The 10,016-nt window shown below is 58.1% G+C and overlaps 1 protein-coding gene across 1 annotated transcript in view; it reads left to right on the top strand.

The window, feature by feature from the left end:
• Nucleotides 1–6: 6 nt before the first annotated feature.
• PPARGC1B (PPARG coactivator 1 beta) overlaps nucleotides 7–10,016 on the top strand; it is a 43,550-nt gene continuing 33,540 nt past the window's right edge. Inside the window, exon 1 of the mRNA XM_057382947.1 lies at nucleotides 7–137. Coding sequence (XP_057238930.1) covers nucleotides 54–137 — 84 coding nt within the window. The 5' untranslated portion in view covers nucleotides 7–53. The remainder of the gene's footprint in view (nucleotides 138–10,016) is intronic.

Here is a 10,016-nt window from a genome sequence, read left to right on the forward strand (position 1 = left end):
CCGCCGCCGCGCCTGCTGCATGCTCGGTGCTCAGCCCCAGCCGGAGGTGGAAGATGGCGGAGCCGGGGCCGGATTGCAGCTCTCTGCTCGATGAGGATCTCTCCTCCTTCGTCTTCAGTTACCTCGCTGACAGCCAGGTAGGAGCGCGGGGGGGTCCCTGCGGGACGGGTCCCCGGCGCGCTGCGACTGCAGCGGGGGGAACGGACAGACCCCCCCGCCGCTTGCCGGGCACACCGAGCGGGAGCCGGCGCTGCCGGAGCGGGCTGCGGGGGCCGGCCGTGCCCCGCGGGGCTGCGGGGGTCCCGTTCTCTCCGCGGGTGCGGAGCGGCCGCGCTCCCCCGGGGCTGTGCGCGCCCCTCCCGGGGCTCCCGGCGGCCGCAGCCCCGCAGCCCCGCCGGCGCTTTCAGCACCACTCGCACGTGGACTCCCGCGGCCCCCCACTCGCCCACCGGCCGGGATTTGGGGGGGACAGGGGACAAGTTGATGGGTTCCGGCACAGAACCCCCCCCCTCCCGCGGTTGTTACGGCCCCCCCAAATGTGGGGAGGGGGCGGCGCGGTGCAGGGGATGGTGGGGTGGGCTCCGCAGGGGGCTGCGCGGTGGGGGCTGATCGGAGCCGGGCTGGGGGATGAGTCATGCCGAGCGTCAGTTCCACGCATACGGGCTGGGATCTTGGGGGATGGAGGTTTGGGGAGGGGAGGGGGGGTGCGACAGCGAGAGGGGGTCTCGGTGCGGCGACTCGCCGGCTCCAAAACGTGGATGGGCTGTGTTTTGGACGGAGCTGGGTATTAAAATCAGATTAAGGCTCCTTGGCAGCTCCGGCGGGATCACGAGAGCGAGCCGTGCTGGCTATAGGGCTCGCATGCTTTTCCATTTTGGGGGCTGCAAGAGAGGCGCTATACAATAAACCGGGCAGGAGCCGGCGCCGAGCACGGCCGCGCATTTCGCAGTCGGCTCGATGAGGCTGCTGCAAGTGGGAAGAGTTTTCCGTAGTTACATATCATCTCCCCCGACCCTTCACTTTCATAACCGCGGATTACAAAATAGCTCTGATTGTGAAGCGAGCACATTCATCCCAACCCTTGCTCTCTCACCAGTTCAGCCCCGGGATTGCAAACAGCAGGAGCGCGTGTGTTTGCGGGGAGCGGGACGAGCAGCGATCCCGCCGCCGTTTGGGTTCAAAACAAACGAGGGCTCGACACTTGGTAAATGAGATTTGCCCCCGGTGCGTGTGCCAGACAGAACCAGGCGGCTCTCGCCACCAGCCAGATTGATGTAGTCCCGGCCCCTGTCCTCGCATGCAGCAGCGCCAGAGCGCTCCGGCTTGGCACGGGACCGGGCGGCTCTGGGGGCAGAGCAGGGGGGAGCCAGCCCGGCCTCTTAACCAAGAGCTGCTGACTGACAGCTTGATTACAGCAGAAGGGTCAGCAAAGGTGAGAAGTGGGACGAGATTTTGTAAGCAGTTTGTGGGTTTTTGGTTTTTTTTTTTTTCGTTTTGTTATTGCTGCGAGGAGAGGAGGCTGTTCGTGTGGGATCAATGCCCTGGAAGTACAGCAGAAAGGCTGCAGCTCCCTCCAGCCCCACTGCTCCCTGAGCAGGTGAAAGTTCTTGGCTCCGCTCCCCTGTAATAACCCTCCTTTTCTCTGTGTGTTAACCGTGACATGAAAAGCCCAYATGATTGCAGCGCACGCCTGGAGCCTTGTTTCTCTTTTTATTTGCTTTTTGGTCAGCGTTTGATGTGCCAATTTAGGAATGTTATTCCAAAAAGGGACTGCTAAGGGAGGAGAAAAAAAAAACAAAAAAACCCTACGAATTGTCATCCTTCTCTGGTGCAAACCCACCATGTTGTGAACATTCCCTGGAAAATTTGGAACTGTGAAATGGCCTGTGCTGAAATGAGAGCGTGTTTGTGGAACGTGGCTGGCTGTGTCCCCTGTTCCTCTCGCTGTCCCCGGCGTGCTCTCTGCTGCAGGGAGCAGCACAGGTAGTTCTGGTCCGAAGTCTGCAGGTGTGGGAGGAGAGGAGCAGCCAGGGCAACCTTGCAGCTCCYGTGCAGCGCTCTCGCGTCCGGCGCACGCTTTCGATAATTCCATTTCCTCTTCTGTCCCCACGTGCGCTGAGGGGGCTGAGGGCTGGGGGTGGAAAGAAAAGAGAAGAAAGAAAAAGGAAAAAAATACAACAAAAAAAAAACCCAGCCCCCCCCTCCAGCTATGATTTGCATGCATTTGCTTAAGAACCGCCTGAAGTTGTAAGCATGTGTTGTGCTTGTACCTTAACCTCTGATGAAACTGGGGGAAGGCTCCAGCCCTGGCTCTGTCACATGCTGCCTTCTAACTGGGAGCGGGAGGCGGGCCGGGCTGGCGCTGACGTCTCTCCCCATTACTACTGTACGAGCCTCTGCTTACAACTGGGTTACTGAGCGCTCCGTGGAGCCCCAAAATCTGCCTCCCGAGAGACCCCAGTGCTCCAGGAGCAGAGCAGAGTGTCGTGAGAGGCTGCGATGGCAGGAGGCCACGAGACCGTGAATGTTAGCCGTTTCCTTCGTGGAAATTTTGAGGAACTGGGGCTCTCCTCCTCCCTGGCCCATGCTCCTCCCCAGTCCTTGCTTTTGCAGTAGGTTTTGAGAACGGCACAGTCGGTGCAGGTGCCAGGTGATCGTGTCCTCTCTGGGGTAAAAATCTTAAGGGAGGCTCTCATGGGGAAGGTTTGACACGGGTATCTGCACCAGTCCCTAAATCAGAAGGGTTTGTGCTGAGGGTGCCTGCTAACCTCTATTTACATATCGAGGACAGCGATGATTCACGTGGTACCTGCATTGCTACAGAAAGAAAATCAGGGTTTTTCACTTGATAACTGCTTTTCTCCTGCCAACTCCTTTTTTTTCCCTTTTTTTTTTTTTGCAACAAAAAGAAGTAATTTTGTTCTGCTGCTCCTCCAAATGTGTCATTTCTGGGCCTGCTTAATCCATTTTGTGCAACTCTGCTGCTCAGAGGTATGAAGCTGGCTGTGGCTGGTTCATCTGCTGGCACCAGGCTCTGGGAAGTGCCAGCCAGGCAGCTCTGCCGAGAGCACCACGGAGCAGCCAGCAGCTCTCAGCATCCCTGCGAGAGGCTGGAGCACTGTGCCTCTCACGGCTYCAATTTGTTTAAAAACCCCAAACAAACTGCAGCAGGGGTGGGGGGGGGAATAAAAAAAAAAAGCCAAACCAGGCTGCTTCTCAGAGGGATGCTTAAAGATCACATGGACTGAAATACAATATTCCCTCTTTAACTTCCCAGCCTCCTGCTAACAGCTTAATCCATCGCTGAGTGCRGGAGGCACAGCGAGCCCGCGCTGGGTTGGCACTGCTGCTGATGAAGTGGGGATGCATCCCTAATTTCTGGTAGTTGTCGCTGAGCTGGCCACTATCCTGCTTTTTCTGTGGCTTTTCTCTCAAARATTTGGGGTGGGTTTGGATGACAGACAGCCCGAGGGCCTGTGCAAAATGCATCCTCAGCTGCATTGCTGCAGCGTGGGTCAAAGGGCTGCTGCAGTGGCGGGGCTGGGCAAGGCTGGAGTTGTGTGGGAAGCAGGGTGGCTGTGTCCTGCTGGCTGTCACCGTGCTGGGGGTGCTGGTGGCTGTCCCCAGCATGGCTGGTGAGCACGGCAGAGGCTGAGCCGAGCCAGGAGGAGAGAGGGGGAGAGCAGGGCTGGGCTGAGCTCTGGCTCCTCGCAGAGCCTCCCCCCACATCTGCCCCCCTTCCCCCCCTGGTTCTGGCCACCCCGAGGGTGTCCCCACACCGGGGTTCCCCCTGCCCGCCCTGCACATCCCTTTTCATGCTCTAATGGAACGGCACCTCTCCAACAGGTGAATAATAAAGGGCTGGAGCAAGGGCCTCCAGCAAAGGGATCTCTGTCACATTCACCTTCCCAATGTCAAAAGCCTTTCTGAGGGCAGGAACTCCGCTTGCCTGGCCTCTTTGGCACGGTTGGTGGTCTAATTAAAAATGCTCAGGGGATGTCCCTTCCAGCCCCAAATCCCTGTTTTCGGGTAGTGGGTCCCATGTCCCCAGCGCAGGGCTGGGGACAGGGATGCCACAGGCTGGCTCCTGGAAGATGGTTTGTTGTGCTGCCAGCGTGGTGCCAAGGACAGGAGCCCATCAGGCTTGGGGAGCCCCTCTGGTGGCACTGGGGGCTGTGGCAGGGCCAGGGAGCTGCAGTGGTGACAGGACAAGGAGAATGGGTTCAAACTGACAGAGAGTAGGGTTAGAGTGGCTGTTAGGAAAAAATCCTTTCCTGGGAGGGTGGGAGGCCCTGGCACAGGGTGCCCAGAGAAGCTGTGGCTGCCCCTGGATCCCTGGCAGTGTCCAAGGCCAGGCTGGATGGGATTTGGGGCACCCTGGGACAGTGGAAGGTGTGCAAGTGGAAGGCACAGGAAGGCCCATGGCAGGGCTGGCATGAGACGAGCTTTAAGGTTCTTGCAGTCCAAACCATTCCCTGATTCAATGACGGGCACAATTTCCCCTGGCCAGCATGCGCCAGCACCATGCAGGCTTGGGGACATCCCTGCACTGGGACACGGGCACTGCGTGGGGCCAGCCTGTGCTGTTGCTGCCRAATGCCACCACTGAAGCCACCAGTTCTGCGTGCCTTGGTGTCACCGGGGCAAGGGGCACCGTCCCTGAGGGCTCTGCAGTGTCGGGCAGGGACAGTGCTGATGCACAGGGGACACGGCGCTGGCAGATCCTGGGCCGCAGCCGCGTTTGCCGGAGGAATCGGCTTCGGGCTCCGCAGCTGAGCCCTGCTCCATGGCAACCCGGCGCGGGCTTATATTTCTCGTGACTGCTTGGCAGCCTGAAGTGATTTAGCAGGGGGGAATCTTCGTGCCGGGGTGACCGCCACGCTCCGGCCACTCCCGGGGCAGTCCCTGCTGCCCGCACCCCAAAGGTGACCAGACTGGATGGCACAATGCCACCACCTCCTGTGGCCACCTTGTCGCCGGTGCCTGGCCGGGGGTGTTTGGAGCTGCCTGTGCTCGTAGTAACGAGCCAGCRAGTAAAGGTTGAAGTTAATGGGGCGGGTGGTCAGATGAGGTAGTGACCTACTTCCAGGGGCACCGGCACCATAGGCACTGGGTGATGGTCCAGCCAATGTGTTTCCCTTCCCTTATCGCTCGGCTGTTCTGCTTTTCAGCACTTTTCCTGAACTCTGGCTCACAAACCATTATTTATTTATTTACGGCGGTTGGTTTTTTTTTTTTTTTTTTTTTTTATAATTTCCAAGAAGCAMCCGAAGGACTTTGCACAGATCTGGCTGTGCTCAGGGTCTCGTCAGCCCTGTCCTTATCCAGCCCCATGTGGCTGCACTTCCCCATGTGGAGGCAACAGCCAAGGCTGAGCTGCTGCATTAAACCAGTTCGCTTCTGAATTAACACAGGGAAAAGTAAAAGCTGGAGATCTCCTTTGGCCCTGGAAGATCTGGGAAGCCCCCGGGGAAGGGTTTCTTCATGTGGCAAGTGTGGTATCTGCTGGTGGGGGATGTGGCAGCCCTGGGGACACGGCCCCATCCAGTAGCCGGAGTAACCTTTGATCTCAGCCGGCTGGGGCAGCAATGTGGGGCTTAGGGAAAATACTTCCCTTATCTCACATCCCACTGTCCCCAGGCAAAGCCGGCAGGCTCTGGGAGCTGGATGGGCACTCCAGGGGGTTCCTTGGGGGAGCACGATGAGGGTYCTGCTGAAATGTGCCAGGAGCTTTTTGTGTCCCCGCTGTCCCCATTGTCCCCATGCCCACCCAGCAGTGGGTGAGGGGAGCCTGGCGCTGGGGACAAAGGCTGGAGATACCATCGGAGGGCTGATGTGACACTTCTCCCCTCCCCTGGGATGAGCAGCACATGCTTTATATGGATGTTTTTGTGCTGAGGTGGCGCCTCAAGCTCTTGCAGGGATACAGTTGTGCAGGGCAGCAGTGTATCTTTACTGAGATGCATTTTCTGAATTCTTGCCGTGCGCCCTGCGGCCGCGGCCAGGGCAGCAGCCCCTCTGCTGAGCCAGGCCCCTCGGCTCCTGTTTCAGYTTGCTGTGGGTTTGACTCATGGAATAGAAGCTCATCACTGCTGTCCCTTCTKCTCCCCTCTTTGTCTGGGAGGCTGCAGGACCCGGTTTGTCCCCAGCATACGGGGCGAGCGGTGTGGGCAGTGTCATCCTWTCCCCCCGCCGCCAAAAGCTGCCTTCTCCACCTATTCCCCGAGGAGCCCTCATTTCCTAATTTTCACGGACGTCAAGAGCAAGGAAATCCTGTGGCCGAGCGTCCTGCGCCGGGGCAGCCGGCGGGGCGCTGGGGACGGAAGGAAGCCCGGCTGCCTCTCATCACGCTGCTTCTCCTCCTTCCTGCGCCCTGAACAGGGATGTGGCTTTCACAAGTGACAGCTGGGGACCTGGCTGTCCTGCCACGCGGTGACCCWCGGCTGGAGCAGCCCCAGCTGTCCCTGGGTGTGCAGGGGAGCTGCTGAGCAGTGTTTTTACCGAGCGTTTCTTTCCAAATTCCTGGGTAGGAGGGAGTAGARTTATTATTTTTTCACGGAGAAAGTGCATCTGTAGCTGCAGGGTGTTTGAGGAGGCTGCCATGACCCTGTGCATGCACACAGGACTGGCAGGGCTGAGCTGCAGGATTGGAGCTGAGACCAGCACTGGTCACACCAGGGATGTGGCTGTGCCCRTGCCAGGGTGACAGCGAGGAGCTGGAGGTGCCAAACATGGCATTCACAGCTCCCCTGGAAGGACAGAGCAGGGACAGGCTCTGGACCTCTTTCCCCTGCAGAGGCCAGTCCCTCTGCCAGCATGGTGTGGTGACACTGGTGGGCACAGAGGGTGGCTGTGGTCCTTTGCCCCATGTGTGATGCCCAGGCAGAACCCACACTCCCTGAACGTGGGCATTCAGGGCGAGATCCTCCTGCCCGTGTGTGGGGTTGGGGCTCTCAGGCAGAGCAGGGCATGGGCTGCACCTCTCTGTGTGCCCAGTGAGCTGCCAGCACCCACCCCTGCACACACAGGAGCTCAGCGGGCACCCAGCACTGCGGGGATGAACTTTGTCCAGCTTTGGCCCCTCTGTCCTCATTTCCTGGCACTTTCCCTGCCTCGGTGCAAATGTTTGCAACTTCCAGGGCCCTTGGCTTCCAGCTAATTAAACTTTGCATTCCCTCTGGCTCCCTTCGCGCTGATCTGCTTCCCTTTGCCCCCGGGCTCGGGGCCCTGCAGCTCTGCCCGGGCCAGGTGTGTGCAGCTCAGGGCCACCTTCCCTCATCCTAATGCAGGAGGATTTTCAACCCTCCCCTCGAACAGCATAAACCCCAGAGCTCTGCAGAGCTGGGGATTTAAACCACCAGCATCGTTTCTCCTTTTGAGCAGGCTCGCACACAGTCACGACCAAACCGTGCTGATAATGAAAAGCAAAAAAAAAAAAATTGCAATTTTTTTTTCTTAAAAAGGAAGTTTCTGCCTCTGTGTGGGCCCCACAGGGAGGCTGGCGCATGCGGGTTTCGAGTGCTAGAACCCATTTCCCAGGTAACAGAACTCAAGCCTGTGAGAACTGTGTGGTTTTCTCAGGCTGAAAGGTTGGATGGTATGTGAGCTGCTGGGTTTTTTTTTTTCCCTTGTTGCCGTGTCCTTTTAAGAAGGAATAAGTATGTCTATTTTTATATATATTTTGAAAATGAAAGCACGTGGCCCGTGTCCCCAGAAACCCTCACGGTTCATGTTGTCACCCAGCTGTGGGGGTGACACTGCTTTGCTGGTGACCACCCCCCAACCCAACCCTGCATTTAAACTGGGGAGCAGCCCTGGAGCTCGGGGTGAGCCTGGAGACATCATCCTGGGAATTCTTGATGGGGCTGGAGGCTTTGGGAGGTGGAAGTGGATGCAGCAGGAAGGAAGTTGGTGGCTGAGAGGGGAGCGCTGGGTGGGAAGGGCTGGATTTGCTCACTTTTTCTGCTCCTGGTGGCTCCTGGCACCCCTGCTTTGGGTTTGCTGCCTGCCAGGCTGTTCCATTCCCCTGCCATGGCATTGGGGTGCAGAGCAATGCCCACCCTCGCTGCCCCCTCACAGCAATCGCCTCTCGCCCGTCTGCACATCCAGCTGAGGCGAAAATACATGAAAGGCACATTATCAGGGGGAGCCTGTGCTCATCTCTGCCGCTCGCTGATGGCCGTGCCAGGACCTGGAAATGTGGCTTTCAAGTTTCTCTCTGTATTTATGTAACCCAAACGAACTCTTTTTTGGAAAGAGCCACTSTGTCTCATTTAGATCCCTAAATATAGCAGCCGCTCCGGAGGGAGGATTAGCCTGCGAGTGCCCTGGCGGCTGTGGGACCTTTGTGCATGGGTCTTGTGGCGAGTTTAAACCTCAGTCAGTGGGGCCTGGGGGATTATTCCCCTGCCATTATCAGGATGGGTTCACAGTGTTCTGGGTCAGCAGGGAGCTCATGGCAGTAACTGGGAAGCACAGACCTGTGGGGATGGGCACTGCAGGGTTTTTTCTGAATTTTCGAGAGCCCATCTATGCCCAAACATGCTGTTTGTTATTGTGCCATCACCTCCCCTTGGAGGGAGGATCTGTGCTCCGAGGCAGAAGCAAAGCTGAGCTGTGGGGTGAAACCTCCACATCCAGCCCTGCCAAAGGGCCCTGTGGGGCTGCAGCACCTCGGGGTGATCAGTTGGGGCTGCTGGGATGGAAAGGCAGGGAAGGGTGAAGATCCCTCTGCCCATAGGTGCACTGCAGGAATCAGAGCCTTTGAGCTCCTTTAGGAAAAGGTGTAGGACCAAGCCTTTGAAATGCCAAACCGAGGGACAGCCCACAGGTGCCATCTCCCCTTGCCAGGGATGTTCAGGGACTTTCAGGGATGTTCAGGGACATTCAGAGATGTTCAGGGATGTTCAGGGACGTTCAGGGACGTTCAGGGATGTTCAGTGACATTCAGGGATGGTCAGGGATGTTCAGGGATGGTCAGGGACGTTCAGGGACATTCAGAGATGTTCAGGGATGTTCAGGGACGTTCAGGGACGTTCAGGGATGTTCAGGGATGTTCAGGGACGTTCAGGGATGTTCAGGGATGTTCAGGGATTTTCACAGATGGTCAGGGATGTTCAGGGACGTTCAGGGATGTTCAGGGATGTTCAGGGATGCCCACCCTCATGGGCACCAGGTCCTGTGCACTTCTCCAACACTCAGATGTTGGCAGGATCTGGGCACTGTCACATCCCATGTGCTTCTCCTGACACACAGAGCTCCTTGGCTTTGGASTGAGCACAGAGATGGCTCTGACCTCGTGGTGTGGCATCAGCCAGGCTTGCACCTTGCRCCCAGCATTGGCACAAAAGGAGTTTCTTGGAGGTGCACAAGGTGACCTTTGCCTTGAACATTTCCAACTGCCCTGCAGTGAGGGTGCTGTGTGTCCCTTCTGAGGAAATGGGGAGCAGCTCTGTGTGTATCCCAGGGACTTGGGGACACGTGCTGCAGGAGTCTGTGCAGCTGGCTCATTTTGGGAGTGTGGGAGGACAGCGTTGTGTCCCTGTGTGAGTGTGGGAGGACAGCGTTGTGTCCCTGTGTCCCTCCTGCTCTGCAGCGCTGACCGTTGTGTCCCTGTGTCCCTCCTGCTCTGCAGCGCTGACACAGGAGCAGCTCCTTGCCCGGTGCTGCTGCAGGGGCTCCCTGCTCTGTCCTGTGACTCAGAGGAGCTGTYTTGCTTTCCTGCAGAGAAGCAGAAGGTCCCTCAGCTGTTTGAGCACTGTCTCTGTGCTTTTCGTGCTGCATCCTTTGCCCACAGTGGCTCTGCCTCACTACACACCTCATCCCCGTTCTGCCCATCCCTGCCCCTCACTGTGCCCTCTGTCCAGCCTGCAGCTGGGCAGCCTSTGGTGTGCAGGGTCCCCTGCCATCCCCCTGGGACAGGAGCCACCTGGCTGCACCGTGGGACCCCGGGGACGTGTCAGGGAGCACCTGCACGCTGGCTTCACTCCGTGCCCTTGGGCAACCTTGCAAATCCC

Source organism: Malurus melanocephalus, unplaced genomic scaffold (assembly GCF_030028575.1).
Source record: "Malurus melanocephalus ecotype Western Australia unplaced genomic scaffold, MMel_1.1 scaffold_594, whole genome shotgun sequence".
Taxonomy (NCBI): Eukaryota; Metazoa; Chordata; class Aves; order Passeriformes; family Maluridae; genus Malurus; species Malurus melanocephalus.